Below are 18,050 nucleotides of genomic sequence, written 5' to 3' on the forward strand. Positions count from 1 at the left end.
GCGTGTGGACTCTCTTCTGCCAAAACTAGCAGATTTCGAGTGGAATTTATATGAACACATTCCAAGTGAAACAGTGTAGCATTTACAATCACCCAAGTAATGCGAAACAATATATTGCTTTTAAAGTTTTTCTTGATGTCAAAACATTGTAATTCATAGATCTACCAAAGAAAGAAGGCAATGTTCTGCAACATATATAATTACACATAATTCAATAACACTTAATATTTTTATTAATATCGAGGAAAATGTTGTTATGGGTTGTATCTTCATACAGTAATTTTCTATATTTGTTCCTAATTTTATTTATGCTCTGCTGAGTAGAAGTAAATCTTAAAAGTGTTTCACTGTGATTTTACAGTAAGTTGCTGCCAATAAGTTACTGCAAAATTTACAGTAAAATTCCTTACAGTCGAAGTCATTTTATAAATCTTAACTAACACTGATGGTCATGTTCAAATGTTCAAATATTCCATCACCTATTAATGTTAGGATATATGGCGGGAATTGTTTAAGGTATAAATATTGCAGAACATGACTATTTTTTTCGCTATCCATTAACAATGTCTTTTTGTAAACACCTTTGTAGTACATTGTTTATTAATGGCCGTTTATTTGTCTAGCTTAAAAAAATCCTAATCAACATTTTCTTTCGATTGACACACTTATTGGCTTATTTAGAATTATTTCAGAAGAATATTCTGCGTTTAATAGGAGCGATTCGTAGTCTAAAATTTATAGATTCTGAATAACACTTTCAGGTAGCAATCCTCCATTTCTAGAAGTAGTGCCCTCTGCATACCGGTGCGCAAGTTGTTAAGAACCACTGTGTACACAAGAATTGGATATAGAACTACATTTCCCTACAAGGGGCCGTGGCGGCCAGCATTAATCACAGTTTAAATACCATTTCGTGATCGTATTACTCGAACAGAAATGACTGCGCAGTGTGCGTAGTATTCTATACTCATATGGAAAAAGAAGATAAATAATTTACCTGCAAACCTCACTTGTGATTTTTTTCTTTCCGGAAGTTGTCACAGTAACACTGACATCATACGCTGGCATGCTACCGGCAATGTCAATATATCGTCAATGTATCTTTATTCTTTAATCAATAAACGTGCTGCCATATCTAAAAGACTCTCACACACGTATGTTTAACACATTTTTTGCAGCTGCATTCGTCTGTTTAGAAATAATCGATGAATGCAGTTCGATCTTGTTTGTATATTATGTCGACCTGAATTCACACTGTACATCCTCCACCGTCCTCAGCAGGGTGCGATTACAAGATCGGCCCCGTTTCGAGCAGTTGCTGGATTGGCTTATTCCCAAAAGGCCATTGTGCAAATTCAGCCTTTGGATGTTGTATCTTGGAATGTCATTAGGGGTGCGTTTTAGTGACGTGTCCGCGATCGCCTCCTTCCGGCTGGTATAGGATCAGCATCTCTCCGGTCACCGCTTTCACTTGTCTCACTCTCGCACACGCTGACAGCGCTGCGGCATCCCTCAGCTGCCTTCATCCGTGTAGTAACAGGGACCCGGCAATGATCGCACTGGAGTTCAATTTCAATGTCTTGACAAGGGATCTGCCAGTTTACCTCGAAAACCAAGTTAAAATCGGGCTTTTCGGCTCTGGAGTGGGGCTGTCACTCGTACTCGGCTTCAGCGCCGCGTACGCCTGCTACTACCTAATCGCTGTAGCCAAGGTATGGTTGGTGCATAGGTAGATAAGCAAATGGATTTAGGTGCTTTTTGCGATTATAGGACGCATGCATCAGGTAACGTAACGTACCGGTGTCTATTTCGAAAGCGCATAATCGTTTTAAATTGCTTGCGTTCAGCTGTTCCACGTTTGCCCTAGTGACCATTCGGTGACAATAGATTGTGCAGATCGCGTATTTCAAGGCAAATTGATATCATTAAGGAAAAAATCTGACAAAGTTTTATACACGATTCGTCGTTTGTCATTTTTTAATTGCTGTACATCGCGTAGAATATCAAAGTAATAAATAACCCCAGTACATTAATCATCGTAGCTCTGTGATATACTGAAGTGCAGTATAAGGTTATTCGACCAAATAGTACGCGATTCTAAAGATGACGTATTTTATATCACAAAGGTTTTAGGAAAAGGATTAATTTTCTTTTTATGCCTGAGAACATTAGATAAAGCACTGCGCTTGTTACAGTTAATTGTAAATGTTATATGCTGCCTTAATATCATAACTGATAATGGTGTAGTTGTTAATATGAATAATTAATCGACCTACTTTAAACGAACAATTAATGTTTGAGTCGTAAATTATATCTTGTCAATAAGACAATAGGAAACACGTTTTAATAGACTTGTGTAAAAATGAAGTCGTGTAAAATATTAGAAACGACATGTAACATATTACTGAGACATTCATCTGAACTTCTAAAGCTTTGGAATACATATAAAATATTTAGTGTCATGCTGCTTAATTTTAGAGGTTATCACGGTAGATGTACTCTCCCAGACTTCCCAGTTGGGATTTCCTATTGAGATTTTAGTTAAAAAGTCCAGTTCTTTAACCAGTGCTTAACTTGTGACCATAGACTGCTAAGACGACCTTGTTAGTTATTATTTGCTGTCCCTAATATAAAATGCTGACTTTAAGTTGGACTCTCATGATTTATTTCTCCCTTCGATGGAGTCTTGCATGACCTTCTCTCAAAAGGCTCTTTTTTTGCAGAAAAACAGGCACTTGTCAATTTAATGCCAACAGTTTATGTGAAGTCGAGACACTCTAGTGTTGCATCAACACTCCCAGTGTGAAGCCAGGGGAGATTTGGTGTGGAGGATTGGTAAAGTCCCTCTTTAATGGCAGATGTATCGCCATGCGACTGAAATGGTGGCACCTGTTCTGTTATCCTGGTCTGGTGATTGATGTGCCGACTGCTCGGGACGCGACACCATTCGAACAGATAAAAACAGCGTATTCTCACCTTCTTTTGCAGAAACCACAGCTTATTGGCGGTGGGAAAAAGTTCTGCGAGTTCCTGAGGGAGCAATGTCCCGTGGTGTCGGAGACCTATTACCCCACTTTTTGGTGCTGGGAGAGCCGTGTTCAGACCCTCCTCAGACCCTTCGTTACGGCGAAGCCCTGGGTCACCTACAGAAAGTGAGTCATTATTCCTTTTTTTCACTGCTATTGTTCCTCCACTATGACATATTGGCGGAATGAGACATTTTTGCATGACATCTCATGTTATCGCCTCAGGGACACTTTACCTCCTTCTCTTCGTTTCTGTTGCTATTCCGATCTGCTGCTGTACCCTCCCAGCTAAACAGTGAGACATAAGAGTTGGACAGTTGCCTTCAACGATATTCAACGGGCAATGGGTGTGACCCAGTCCTTCTGTTACGGCGTCTGTGATGTTACACTTTATTCGATTTCCCGTTGCCTTTCGTATGTAGGATGTTATTTCGCTATCATAACCGTAAAAGGAGCCAGAGCTACACCGGCATAATCTCAGCTCTCGGCCTCCTCAGTCGTGCACTGAGTGGAGACACACCTGCGTTACCGAGGAACCTCTGGGACCTGCGTAAATATAGATTAAGTGCGTTGCATTATCAACCAATCAGCAGTTGACCTGGTTACATGATGGGCAGTGACAGCTTGACGTTTGATTCCCTCTCATTGGCTTTCTGCACCGTGGCGTTAGACTCCCGTCGATCTATGGCACTGGAGCGTCGCAAAAGTAAGGCTCGGGGCCAAAGGTGTTGGCTGGGTGGTCCCTGGCTGCTTAAGAACATTCCGGCGAGGATTACCAGGCAGGACTTTAACGGGCGAGCGTTAATTAAGTAGATTTGAAAATTAATCGACTCCCAAGTGTCCCCCACAACTATTCTTATGTGAAAGAGGTTCTAGGTTTTTGTCGTTATGGAATCCAGAGCATCGGGGCGGAAGCTGGGCTAGACACACGGCTGCAGCACGTTTCTGAAGCTGAGCCAAGTGCGTGGGATTGCGGCGAAGCTGCGACGGAACGCTACAGCTTCTCCTCTAGAGGGCCGCGGCATCTGCAGATTTCACTTCTGGCTGAGCACCGCCAAAGTCCGTCAGCGATTGCCTTGCTTAAGTACGTTTCATTCCCCTCCTGAGTTCCCACAGAGCCGCTGGACCTTAAAGAGCCAGAAACGATCTGGGCGGAAGCCTTCTGGGAGCAGAGTTGAGTAGCTCTGTCGTAGATGGTGCTGGGTACGTGGCCTGGGCCTACTGCCCTTTGTCCTGCTATTTAGTCAAGCGGAGATTCATAGTAAATGACTGCAGAATGCATCACTGCTCCTGTGGACTTAACCATCCAGAAGAGTACAGAGACATGGTTCCTAATCCTGATCTCACAGCATGACAGCTTTGCCAGATTTTCCTTCAGCGAGGTACATTACCTCATTCAGGGGATCATTTTGGTCCAGGCAAGTTCCCAGGTTCTTGACCTGCTCATATGTCAGCGTATCCGGGGATAGAAAAAGCACTCGGGGTGCTTTTCTAGAACTTGTAACCTAAAGGTTGCTGGTTCAGTTCCCAGACTGGGGTCCAATAGTTATAGCCTTGAGCGTGGCGCAGTATAAAGGTAAACGTGGAATCTAAGGTCACACCTAAAACGTGAATTGAACTTAAAAAATAGCATGAAATGGGGACGTTAAGGGGTATTTAGCAGGGGTGAGTGAAGGCTAAAAAAATTAGAATGCAGAAGGATAATACATGTAGCAGTATCACAACAGTAAAGTTTTCCAAAGTAGAGTGAAATTGAGTTTTTAAATGACAATAAAATGTTAGTAAATGCGCCATTTTGAAGTCCCTTGTTTCCTAATTTAATTTCCCATGGAGGAGGTGTTGCCTTCTCTACCTCTATGGACCATATTTCTCAGTTTCCTTTATTCTTTTGCAGAGAATGTGGATTAAACCTTTTGGGGGCGTTTCAGGTTCGGTTCCCCATGCTCACCTTTTAATCTGTGCATCACGTGGGACTGAACTTCGGCTAAACTTGCAGATCTTTGCAGCTGACCGATAATGCTCTGACCCCAACGAAGGATGTCCTGAAATACATGTCTTATGTATATCATAAAAATTCAGGGACTCCAGTGCACCTATAAAAACCCCTCACTCTGCAAGTAGGTCTTTCCGCAATCACCGTGCCAAGCTGCCGGGCTGACCTTCCGCGCATCCTTAACGCTCTGTAATTTCATACCGTCTTTGCTGAGTAGTCTGCATCTCCGCTCTCTCAATCGGCCCATCTGAGTGATTGTGAAGGGTTCCTCCATTTAAGTCTCTCTCATAGGGGCCCAGCGTATTGATTGTCCTCCTGTACTCAAGGACTCCATAATGAACCTTCTTACACACAGCTGGGAAGTCTGATAGGACTATTGCATCAACCAGTCGGAGGGTAGAGGAGGTCAAAGTTGTTGTGCAAAAAACTGAAGGCAAATGTGATTCAAAGGGGAACCTTTCGGCCTGTTTAGACTTCCGTGTCCTAGAGAATAAAAATCGATCCTGTTCACTTAAGTCAAACAGAAATCTATGTTCCTGCATTCGTATTTCACTCAACATGTAAACATTTTGCAATTTTAGCCAGCATGACCTTCTTCAAGCAGTCAAAGGAGTCGTCAACAACTTAAATGTGAAAGACAAAATAGAGAACACTACAAGAGTGTAGATTTGGCTGTAGAGAACACTACACGGGTGTAGATTTGACTATGGAGAACACTACACGGGTGTAGACTTGGCTATGAATGGGAGGGGCATGTCCTTGCCAACACTGTAGAGGTACTGTGTGTATTTAGGGGGGCGGAGCTGATTTAATCCCTATCAATGCTAAAACAAAACCTACACTCTTGGAACACTAGAGTAAATTTAAGAGAATTACTTTTAAAAAACTTATTGCAGTCCGGTAACCAGGAAAGGGAGCAGCCAACAAAGTAGGTCTTAGCAAAAAAATTGGCTTTGGTGCCTTAAAACGACCTTGTCATAAAGCCCTCACAGCTGCAGAGATTGCATGTTGACACTTTTAAAGTATAAGGGCCAATCGTTGCAGGACAGACACATGGCTCCTGTTTGGGACATCGCCACCTGGTGCCAGGTGCCACACGCATCGCATCACACCCTCCCAGTACCGCATTCGCTGGGATGAGGGCTGTAGGGGGAGGGGTCCGGAACATTCCATAAAGTCTGCTACAGACAAAGGAATCTTTGGACAGCCGGATTGCATTCCTACACCAAATACAGAAAGGCGTTTTGCAAAAGGAGGAAAATGAGAGAATAAAATGAAAGATTTTAGGGTCAGATCGCTAATGTAAGGCCACAAAAAGCAGGATGGCAGCAGTGAACGTAATGGAAACACTGACCTATATTCAGATAAGAATTAAAAAATATAAGCTGTTTAATACATTGTCATGTATGTGATGTTAAAGGGAAAGACTGGTAAATTAAGGAGAACAGTCATTATCCTGACATGGCAGTTTTGGATTTTATACACATCTATCCAGAATGGTGTGTGAGTGTGCCCTGCGATGGGCTGGCCCCCCATCCTGGGTTGTTCCCAGCCTCGTGCCCATTGCTTCCGGGATAGGCTCCGGACCCCCCGCGACCCAGTAGGATAAGTGGTTTGGAAAATGAATGGATCTATCCATCCATCTTCTACAGACACTTATCTAAAGCCAGGGAACCTGGAGTTTATCCCAAGATGCATTGCGCCACAAGGCAGGGGAGACCTCAGATGGAATGCTGGTCGGTTGCAGGATTTTGTATTTAATATTTGATATTATTATTTCTTTAAAACGATCAGAAAATAATGGCGATCAGTCAACATGTTTGGATTTTATGTAGTGGCCGCGGGTGCTGTTGCATCTCCCTAGTGTGCTTGTCATTAATCTGCCTTTCTCATTAAGCTGCGTTCATCCTGTGTTATCCCTGCCTTGCATAAGGACACAGTGATCGAGTGCTGAGCAATTCACCCGTAAGCTGTTTGCGCCAGACAGGGTCCACACAAGGCACACCAGCAATTCAGACACATTACTAAAGACCTGAAAAACTCAAATTCGTAAGCAGCTAGGCGAGGCTCCCACAACAGGTGTAAGTGATTTGCTTTAACGTGATAACGCTGATCATTGGTGGAGAGCGGCGGACCATGTCTTGTGACATCCTGTCTCTAGCTACCTTTTCTCGGATGCCCACAGCGAGCTGATTAGAGCAGCAGATGGAGGCCAGATTTCCCTCGATTGGTTTGACAACGATGACAGCGCCACCTACCCCAACCCCGCCACTAGACCCACTGTGCTTCTACTTCCGGGACTCACCGGCACCAGCCGGGAGTCCTACATCCTGCACATGGTCCAGCAGAGCCGCGAGTTGGGCTACAGGTAGGTGCCTGTGGATCCGGGCCCGGTGAGGTAAGCCGTTGAGGAGGTAGTGAGGAGTAATCTGCTTGGGCGTAATTAAAATTGTATGGGGTCATGTTAAAGTTTCATCAAGGACAGTGAGGGATTTGGTCATGCACTCATTTGCTGTCACAAGCAGGTATGTGGACAACACCTGTCTGCTCCACCCATGGGTGTAGATTAGGGGATGGATGGCAGGGTCATGCCCCTGCCAATGTTGTGGGAGTATCAATGCTGAAATCCACGCCCTTGGCTCCACCTTCAAACCATCACCTGCTTCATTTGACTGATCACTTTATACATCCAAATATTGGGTGGGTAGAGGGGGGGAGGCTGGACTGTCCATCTGCATTAGGTGTCCACTGCGCTCTTGACCTCCTCAAACATCATCTCTGTCAACTGGCATCTGAAGCCTCTGTCTTGTGGGCTTTGAAGCTCCATCGCATTCCCTGACCTCCATCTTTGAAGCATAGAAAGTTATAGCAGATTCCTATCAGCCTTACTGCTTTTTAGGAGATGTTAGACTCACACCAGAGAGGTGGCAGGGAGGTCTCCACACCCAACCCCCAAAACGCACATATGAACATCATGTGACAGGGTCCACGGGTAACAGAAAGGCAGGAATACCCCCCATCCTCCCAAATGAGTCATTTCTAAGCAGGCCTTGGAAGAACAGACCCACTGCAGTAAGAACACTGCCATGTAAATTGCGAAGTCATCTTCAGAGGGGACTGAAGAACACAAAGTTAAAAGAAAATCCCACAAAACGTTCCTTTTGAAGTGTTCTTGTTGATGTTAAGACCTTCCAGGCTTTTGGAATGTAGGGCGTACCTTTAAATGGAATTCTAGCATGCTTTATTATAACCACGACGTGAATAATCCTGTATTGGAGGTGTAATGGTATTATGTGTGCTGTCTTTCAGATGTGTGGTGTTCAACAACAGAGGGGTGTCCGGGGAACAGCTGCTGGTAAGAGAGAACATGAGTCTCTCAGTGTTTCTCTGCTAATGTTTTGGCAAATCATGATTAACCAGGTAATTATTACCTAAATAATACAACAAACTGTATAATAAAAAATATCAACTATAATTTACATTTAATTTTTTTTAAATGAAAAATCACAATTAGTGCACCCACCTCCCCCCAAATGTAGTCCTTTATGTACCCTCCCCTTGAAATGGGAACAGCACTTCTTACTCTTCTCTTAAACAGTTGGATGAGATGAGAGAACACATTTAAAGGGATCTGGGCACACATTTAAAGGGATCTGAGACCAGATTTAAAGGGATCTGGGCACACATTTAAAGGGATCTGAGACCAGACTTAAAGGGATCTGGGCACACATTTAAAAGGATCTGAGCCCAGACTTAAAGGGACCTGAGACCAGACTTAAAGGGACCTGAGACCAGACTTAAAGGGATCTGGGTACACATTTAAAAGGATCTGAGACCAGACTTAATGGGATCTGAGACCAGACTTAAAGGGATCTGGGCAGACATTTAAAAGGATCTGAGACCAGACTTAAAGGGATCTGGGCACACATTTAAAGGGATCTGAGACCAGATTTAAAGGGATTTGAGACCAGACTTAAAGGGATCTGGGCACACATTTAAAGGGATCTGAGACCAGATTTAAAGGGACCTGAGACCAGATTTAAAGGGATTCGATACCACTTCTTCATTCAAAATCCTCAAACATTGTTTGTAAACTCTCCTGTTTAGCTAATCCCTCAGGATGTCCTTGGGGATTTAGCTCACAGGCTTGGGGAGGCCACCACTGCCAAAGCTGCCTTATGTGGTTAGCGAGCCATTTTTGTTTATATTCGGAGGTACAGTTTGGATCATTGCCCAGCTGCATGACCCAGCCATGTCCCAGTGCTTCCTGGTGGGTGGAAGCAGCCAGATTTTGGTCTAAAATATCATATTAGATTAAATTCCTGCTACCATGAATCCGACCAAGATTTCGAGCCAAACCAAAAACCACTAAACCCGCTTTCAATCAAAATTCCAGCGACATTTCACAGAACCCCAGCACTTACGTTCGTGGTTTGTCTCCACCAGTGGTTTCCTCCTGGCAAACCTGCCGAACAGCTTGCTGGTGTGGATGTAGCATCTTGTCCTGGTTCTGGAAACTTGCTGTTCCCAGGCAGATACATCTCAGCTCCAGCTGCTTTAAGCTTCCTCTTAATTATTGCTTTAACAGCAGAAATTGGTTTTTCAAACGTGCAGCTTTTTTTTATTTATGTAGCCACAGCTTGATTTATATAGGTCAACATCCGTTTGTCTCATCCCATCTGTGTGTGCTGTGGTCGTACCCATGGTGATGGTTGGCAAAGGGATCTGGCCTGTGTGGTACCTCATATTTATACCCCAGTGGCACAGGAAGTCAGGAATCACCACTCAAGAGATGCTAAAAGTTCTGATGTGCTTGTGAAAGGTAAAATGTGACCGTATGTAATTTAGATTTTGGTCACGAGATTTTTAGCCATTACAATTACTGTAATGTGTGTGTTCTGAGGAAAATAATGTTCAGTATGTAAAATGTTTAATTATCTTTCAGGATTTCTTTACATATTTTTCCTGGAGAGATTAAATTCGAGTGTAAGATGAACAATGAGGTGAACAATGAGGACGGTCTTTGTAGCATTTTTTGGTCATTTTCTTAGAAATTATGGAGGGCGCTGTATTTGGGGTCAAGTGGGGTGGGGGCAAACATGACATGGATTGTTCTCATGCTCCTTGATCCCATTTCAGTCTGGAATGAGATGAAAGTGCAAAGTCATCGTTTGCGCAGCATGGAGGGGTGCAAACCTTTATGGCGCTGTCTGAATCCTAGAGCGGCCTGGGAAATGGATGCTGTAAACACTTACAGTTGGGGGGGGGGGGCTTTTTTCGCGGAGCTTTCTGAAGGCCCGCTTGTGACTATGGGAGTAATATGATCCTCGTGGGAACCTGATGTCTTTTTTTGGGGGGAGGAGGGGGAGTTGGTGACGTCTCCAGTCACAAGGCTGGCACAGCATATGGTGAAGTGGTGGGAGTCATAGGTGGGGGGGGGGGGTGATGATTTTTATCGCCGCGTCCCAATTAAGCCCTCGGGCAGACGCTGCTGCTTTCTCAGACTGGTCACTCCGGCACCTTTTTTTGGTGGAAAAGCAAAATGTCGGTTGGGAGAGGAGGGAGGGGCCATTGTCTCTCTCGCTTGTTGATATGGCCCCGCCCTCCTTCTGCATGCCTCCTGTTAGACTTTGCTGCCATCAAGGCGGGCTGCCCCCGCCACCGTGGACCGCTGCCGCTTTACGGAGAGCACGCTGGGCTCTTCCCGGGTGGCTTGCTGCTTGCCGGCCTCCCTCGCTCTGCTCTTTGCTGACTCGGCACTTTCTGTGGGCCTCCTGACTCTGCGGCCCGCCCCTCTCGACCCGCTGCGGTTTGCCGTGTTCCTCTACGCCCCCACAGGGTCGATTCTAGAAGTTTTTAAGGTGTGTGTGTGTGTGTGGGGGGGGGGTATAATACATAAGAGGATTCCATCCTAGTCATTAGCCAATGAAATGTTTTAAATCAGTGAATGATAGGGGAAGGGGCACACTGGGGACCAATCAGCTTTTGGCTGGGGTCAGTTCCCCTGTGCCCCTGTCCCTGTACAGAGCCCCGGACCCCAATCTAGTGCCCTCTGCTCCACCACACTGGCACCACTGTATGTGTCAAGAATGCCATTGTTCCAGCTTGATAACAGGAAGATGCAGGGAGCCAGGGTCCGTGGGGGTCCGGCTGCCGGTGGGGGGGCAGCTTCAGATGAATCGCTTCATTGTGCGTCGTCGGGGGTGAGATCCGTGGATCGCTGTGCTCGGGTACATCTGTGGGTGATCCATGTGATCACATAAGGGGCCACATGCAGGTGGGTGGTACAGTACTGCTTTTGGGCTTTTGGGTATGGGAGCCTGCTTCCCTGGGGGGGGGGGCTGTTCCATGTGCTCTCATCATGTTCATCTGTAGCCCTCCTCCCATCCCGTCTGGCCCTTGGCATGACGCCATGAATGCCCATTATTCTAGGACCTCCTGATGCTCCCCCCCCTACCCTTACTGTCTATAAGAGGTTTGCAAGTTGTGCAGTGGGGGGGGAAGGTCTCTGAATACCTGCTCCCTCCCATGTTGCTCAGACCCCAAGGACGTACTGTGCCGCCAACACTGAGGACCTGGAGGCTGTCATCGAACACGTGTACAGGAGCAGCGAGGGCGCCCCCATGATGGCTGCCGGGGTCTCCATGGGGGGGTGAGTATGTCGCCCTCCCACCTTCCACGAAGGCTGACGCTGACATGCACCTTCATTTAAAAAGCCCGTTTGAATCGTCCACTCTTCTCTTAAATTACACATAAGGATGCAAAAAAACATCACACATTTTGAGGAGCAGTGCTGTAAAGCCAGTCATTATTACCCAGAATCCTTTAACCTATTTTTCTGAATATTTTATGATCATGGTTATCACTGACAGGGAAAGGTACTCGTCCAGGTTCTCGATTGGTCCCAGGGGGGCTGCACTATATTTATGACGTCTCCACACTGTTAAAACTGCACTGCCAACGATGTCTCTTGCCCTTTCTTAACACAGAACTTCACAGTGAGATAAGCATTAAGTATCTTGATTATTTTTGCTCCTTCGGAAAAAGCCCTTCTGCTTGTCTCCCTGTCAGGATGATGCTGGCGAACTATCTGGGCCGCAAGGGCCAGGACACGTGCCTGCATGGGGGGGTGGTGTTCTCAGCCGGCTGGGACGTTTTCGAGTGCACCGCCTCGCTGGAGAAGCCCCTGGACCGCTTCCTCTTCAACTCCTACCTCACCAGCTGCCTGCAGGCCTCAGTGGACCGGTCAGTGTGGGTCTGTCCCACCCCAGGGCAGATTGCGCCATTTAGCATGGATAACGATGGTTGATTTCCATGAGGACGAGGTGTGGTGTCCGTTTGCATGCAGATGGGTCATTTTGAATGATTTTGAATTATCCGAGGTCTGTTTGGATCCTCATGGGTCTTTTAGGTTCAGCCTGGGGCTCTGCAGACCAGCCTGGTTCCGTGTGAACCCACAGGCAGTGGGATTACGTCCAGGGCAATGGGATCCACACTCAGCAGCATACTAATTATTAAGCAGGCCTGACTAAGCGATCCTCCGCTGGCGGCCTTCCAAAGCTCCGATCTCTGGAGATACCCTGCCCTCGTGACATACATGTCCAAGCTAGCAAACCCAGGTTCTTAACGAGGTCCTCCAACTGGGTGGCGACAGTCACTGAAATTTTGACTGAAAGACACGCAAGGTGCATCGAGCAAACGGACGTGTCCACAGCTGTTTTATATTAGCTTGCCTTTTTGTGTTTTATGCAGCCGCGTATCTGGCACTTGGTTGTTAATCTGTGTCAGTTTCTGCGGATTCAAGCCCACAGAATCAGCAGACATCAGGCGTGTTCACAGGATCAGACCCTTCCAATCGATCACAGATTGATCACTGACGGTTAATGTTACATTGGAACTGCAGTTCATCTTACATTTGCAATGTGACTGCATTGACTTTATGATTGATTACAGGGCTGTGCAGAGACTTTTTGAAGGGCAGGTGCTCCCCCAGTAAACTTTATGGAGGGGGGAGGGGGAGAAATTAGTGTGATTGCCTGTGATCAAAAATGGGCACTCTGTAACAGGGGGTCATCCTCCATAATATTCAATATTTCCGGGAGGCTTGATGCTCGCCGGCCTCCCTCGCTCTGCCTTCATCGTTCATGAATAAGGAATAGGTGTTCAGGAAAACCGCCACGTTCCTGGTGAACTTTTAGCTGCAGCTAATCGCCGTGGAACTGGATAAGAGAACATTTCATAATTGTCACTATGCCTTAGTAGCATTAAATATTCTTGTTTCGAAATGAGTTTCTCACCAGAAAGGTTGTTTCAGTGTCGTGAGAAGATAAGACAGCGGCGCGGTGGGGGCCACACTGGCACATTAGCCAGGTTCCTGAGGTGAATCACGGGGAGGATCTGCCCTTGACAAGCTCACACAGAGGCCCAGCTGGACCGAGAACCTAGATTAGCTCCGTGGACCCCAGGGGTATCTTCACACCGCTCTCCTGGCGGACGAGCCACCCGCACGGCCCATGAGACAAGGGGCCCGGAGCCGCCCTTCATGTTCTAACAGATCCCGGGACTCAGGTCTATTCTCACGACAACAACTAGCTTGCCGACAAGCCAAAGGAGCAGATGAGGCAGCAACCATGGGGAGGATGCACAGTCATGGCGAGAACCAAAACCCACCTGTAAAGATCATGCAACACATACAGGTGTGCAGCTCCCCTACTGGCGACGGTATGCCAGTGCAACAGGCGGGAACGTTATTGTCCAAAGTGACACATGAATGAGACAAATAGCAGTCAACTAATCATAAGGGCAGCTAGGGTGCGCTTCCAATGAATGTCCAGGTACAAGTCTAAGCAGTAATGCAACATGAACTGCACAACATCCTTCAAAGAAAGCAAGAATCTGGTACAACAACTATTCAACGATTCAAAGATTAATTAATAGCATTCGGGGAACATGGAGAGACATTGGGCAAGAAATTACTGGAACAGATGGGTCTTCAATCGTTTCTTGAAGGTGGTGAGGGAATCTGATGACGTACGTTCGGAAGACACCCACGACGCGTAACACGACGCCCATCCCTGCTGGCTCAGTCCGGGGATGACAAAGTGATTTGTTGCGAGTTGTTTTGCATCTTTATCCCCAGAAAGTCAAAGAGGACGGCGCCATAATTTACGTTCTCCTGCTGTTATCAGGATGAAGCACATCTTTGAATCGGACGTGGAGCCGAAGACGTGTTTATAGCTGTTGCTCGTTATCTTGTTATTCACTCTTTTGTTGTAATTATTGTTTCCCGTAAACCCATAGTTAAGGCTGCTGAAGGACATAGCGATTGATATAATACAGTCATAATAATAATTTTTAAAAAGCCACGTACAAGTAGCAATGAAAGATTTAAAAGTGTGTTAAAATGGCGATCCTCATCTGCAAAGGTGGTCTGAAGATGGATGGATGGGTAGATGGATGGATGGATGGATGGATGGATGGATAGATGGGTGCAGGGTTGGGGTTCAGAAGTATGATAAAGGCTCTTCGTGATGAACAGGCTTAAAGCCAGTTGGCAATAGCATCATGAACTCATCATGAACTCATCTTGAACTCATCGTGAACCTTGCCTCGCATGTCACCTTGGAGTTTGGTGCCAGTCAGCCTGAGTATGTCTTTTTGATATGCATTTAACTGCGCGTTGCCCTCTGGGTTTCAGACTCACATGGAGTGACAAGTTCCCAGTTCTGGTAGAGCATTCCAGTGACCTTGACTGGCCTTCAGACTCTGCCCACTCGTCAGTGATTGTTGAACTGGTTCTCCTTGAGATGCTACGCTGAGGAGTGTTTACTCATGACTGAACAGATTAGCGTGAAATGTTCTGCAGGATAGCATCCATTCATCTTCTGGGAATTTATCTGGTGAAGGGTAGCAGAAGACAGGCCTATTCGTAGAGTGTAGAGCACAAGGTATGGGAACACCCTGGATGGTATGCTAGTTCATCACACCCCACACACTATGGATAATTTACCGATATCAGTTAGCCTACCTACACATAATTTGGTATTTAGGAGGAAATACCTGCAACATGGGGATTATATGCAAGCAACACATACACCTGGAGGTATGAGGCAACAGTCCTATCCAGTTCTCTGCCCTATACTAATGCCCTAGCATTTTAGCATTACAAACCCCTACAGTAAGTTGAACATTATGTTGTGGTTGTTATGATTGTTACATGTGACTTTCTGCTCCATTCCAGGCATAGGACAGTCCTTGAGAAATGTTTTGACATTGATCACGTGATGAAGGTATGTCTAAGGCAGTCTTCGGTGAACTAATGAATGTTAAGCCATTGTTTGGCCTTTCAGATCTGTCTCGTGCTCTAGCCTTGCCGGCTTTCCAAAACGGAGTTTAGAAAATGACCTCACCTGACCATTTTAGGGGCGACGCATTCATAAAATCAATGCGTTGTTGTAAAATCGTCCTCCTGGATAATTTGTCTTACAGAAGAATCAAGTCTGCTTTTGCATGAGCGTGTTTATGATGGAAAGGTGACTTAGATGTTCCTACAGTGCCACTAAATTACCGTTATGACGCGTATTTGTGGGAGAAGGAGGCTGCCAGGCCAGATCTTCTCATATTTTGATGTGAAATATTTGGAGCTCGTTGCACTGTGTCACCTGCCCTGTCCTCCCCCCTCAGGCAAAGACCATCCGTGAATTTGACGAGAGGTTCACATCCATCATGTTTGGCTACCCAACCAATGAGGACTACTACCGAGACGCCAGTCCTGTGCACCGCCTCAAGTCCGTCCAGGTGCCCATGCTGTGTCTCAATGCAGCTGATGATGTCTTCTCCCCGCACCATGGTGAGATGTGATGTCGAAGCACTACAAACACGGAGATAATGTACCATGACACCTGTGTCATGTGGGGTTCCTGGGCACATGGTATGGTACTTATTAGATTGAGCAGTGCAACCGTCCTCGAGCCTCTGGCTTTCCAGTAACACCATTACTGAGTGGGTGTCTCCAGTAATCTTAGGAGGTCTCGGTGCCAAATAAGAGCAAGGATTGGCTGAAAAATGAGAGGCAGCAGGCAGGACGTGAAGCCAAGAGAGCAGTTAGAGAACAAGAGCAGAAGTGCTTAGGGTCAAAGGTCATAAACAGAACTCATAGACTGAGAGCAGATATCTGATATGCCTTCTCAGGGGCATTGAAGCTAAGAGGTGCTTCCTTGTAGGTAGCCCGGTAGATTCCTATCTAGTCCCTAAATTCCCGCAGTGTTAACACAGTTGATTTTTCCAGGTTAAGAACTTGCCCAAGGCATCTACAGCTGAGCCTCTCAGAGCTAGTGCCCGTCAAATTACACAGCTTGTCTTTGACCACTACATTACCTCATTGAATACTATACTACCCTCTCTAACAGCCATACTGCATATGAAAAGATAAGTATGGAACCATAACAGAGGTTTTTGCAAGTACTCAGTTGTTGTGGAATTTCGTTCATTGTTATGTCTGGATTTCTCAGTAAAGACGGAGGCTCTGCTTGCATCTCCACAGCCATTCCGGTGGAGGCGGTGAAGCAGAACCCTAACCTGGCTCTTCTGATCACATGTCATGGTGGCCATATTGGTTTCCTGGAGGGCCTGTGGCCGCGCAGAAGCACCTACATGGACCGGGTCTTCAGGCAGTTCGCTAAGGCCGTCATCGAGAACGGGAGCAACCTGAGAGACCTTTAACCGCCAGGATTCGTCTACACCGCCGTACCCTCTCCCTTTACCCTACCATGTTCAAAAGAGTAAAGAACTACAAATACTGAACAATAAACTTTAGAAGGGCACACCCGACTCAACGCACAATCGCAATTCTCCCGAAGCATGAGTAGCACTCCTTGTTAGCATCATGTTAGCGTTTCTGTAGCGCCCTTCGTTGTGGCTCGGTTGGGATGCAGTTCCTCACACAGCTAGAGAGAGTGAAGGGGGTGTGGCTCGGTCATTTGTTCGACTGGCAGTGTTCAGAAGTACTGTAGCACTTACGTTTTGATTTATCTGTGTTTTTCTTTAAGAAACCATTCGATGTGTAGATGTAGTCCTCAGGGATTTTTCGGTTTCGTTTTCCTTGTGCTTTGGTTTTGTTTACGTTGTTCCCTCTGTTCTTCCATACTTCCCTACTTGATGTAATGTGTCGTCTCCTGGATCTCAGACCGCCTGAAGTGTCACGATGCAGCATCGTACACACCGAATACGAGCATAAATGTAAAGCAGATGACAGTAGCAGTAAATGTGGCGGATGAGGAATGGAAAATTGCACTATTTTAGATGGCGTTGACCTAGCATACTAGCCAGAAGGAATTTGACTATGAGCTCTACTTCTAGCACCCTTCAAGACTGAGATTGCAACCATTCAGTCCACGGACGTCACAGAGGTAACAGTTGAATAGCTTGTACACATCGATGCCAGTGTCTCTGAAAAGCCTTAACCTCCGCAACTTCGGTATGGATGGCTCCTCTCCAGAGGGGATTTCTCAGTTAGGTTGGAATCATAGAAGAACTTCGGTTCTGCCTGGGAAAAGGTGCTCTCACCCTTGAATAAGTTGCTTTTCCTCATTAACCCGAGGTGCAATCATACCAGTGTTGGTTTCAAAAGTGTAACTCATATGAAGATGACGCATTAGTGCTGTCCGAAAAAACAACCTGACCTGTGTGACTAACTGTCATATTGTACCATGCACGAGATATTGCGATGTTGTGTCTGTGGGACGTTCTGGACTTCCTCTTTACAGCCGCCATGCATGTCTCGCCCTCATCGCGATAGAACTTTTCCTGATTTTACAGACCTCTCGTTGCATCCTGTAGCGTAAAAGGCAACATTTTCTACCGCTAAGACTCTTAGCGTATTTCTACCGGGTTGCCTAAGAAATTACGGTCATGCAGCAATAAGATTTTACCATAAACTGCAAATGATGTACAGTGTGTGTACATGTACATGAGTATATTATAATTGCATATGCTGTATTTAATAAATTGTGAAGTTAATACTGACAGAGAAA

At 45.9% G+C, this 18,050-nt stretch overlaps 1 protein-coding gene across 1 annotated transcript; it reads left to right on the forward strand.

Annotated features, from left to right (window-relative positions):
- The first annotated feature begins 1,434 nt into the window (after window positions 1-1,434).
- On the forward strand, window positions 1,435-18,050 carry abhd3 (abhydrolase domain containing 3, phospholipase). The gene is made up of 9 exons (XM_049010145.1): window positions 1,435-1,712; window positions 2,989-3,152; window positions 7,205-7,387; window positions 8,329-8,374; window positions 11,559-11,671; window positions 12,091-12,264; window positions 15,260-15,308; window positions 15,703-15,868; window positions 16,562-18,050. The coding sequence occupies exons 1-9, from the start codon at window positions 1,551-1,553 to the stop codon at window positions 16,738-16,740; spliced, it is 1,236 nt and encodes a 411-aa protein (XP_048866102.1). The 5' UTR covers window positions 1,435-1,550; the 3' UTR covers window positions 16,741-18,050.

This window comes from Brienomyrus brachyistius, chromosome 4 (assembly GCF_023856365.1).
Source record: "Brienomyrus brachyistius isolate T26 chromosome 4, BBRACH_0.4, whole genome shotgun sequence".
Classification (NCBI taxonomy): domain Eukaryota; kingdom Metazoa; phylum Chordata; class Actinopteri; order Osteoglossiformes; family Mormyridae; genus Brienomyrus; species Brienomyrus brachyistius.

Excerpts from the sequence above, each read along its gene's own strand:
- abhd3 (XM_049010145.1), top strand. The coding sequence starts at position 1,551 with ATGATCGCACTGGAGTTCAATTTCAATGTCTTGACAAGGGATCTGCCA. Across the intron at positions 12,265-15,259 it reads CTGCAGGCCTCAGTGGACCG|GCATAGGACAGTCCTTGAGA; the intron begins GTCAGTGTGGGT and ends GCTCCATTCCAG. Across the intron at positions 15,869-16,561 it reads TGTCTTCTCCCCGCACCATG|CCATTCCGGTGGAGGCGGTG; the intron begins GTGAGATGTGAT and ends GCATCTCCACAG.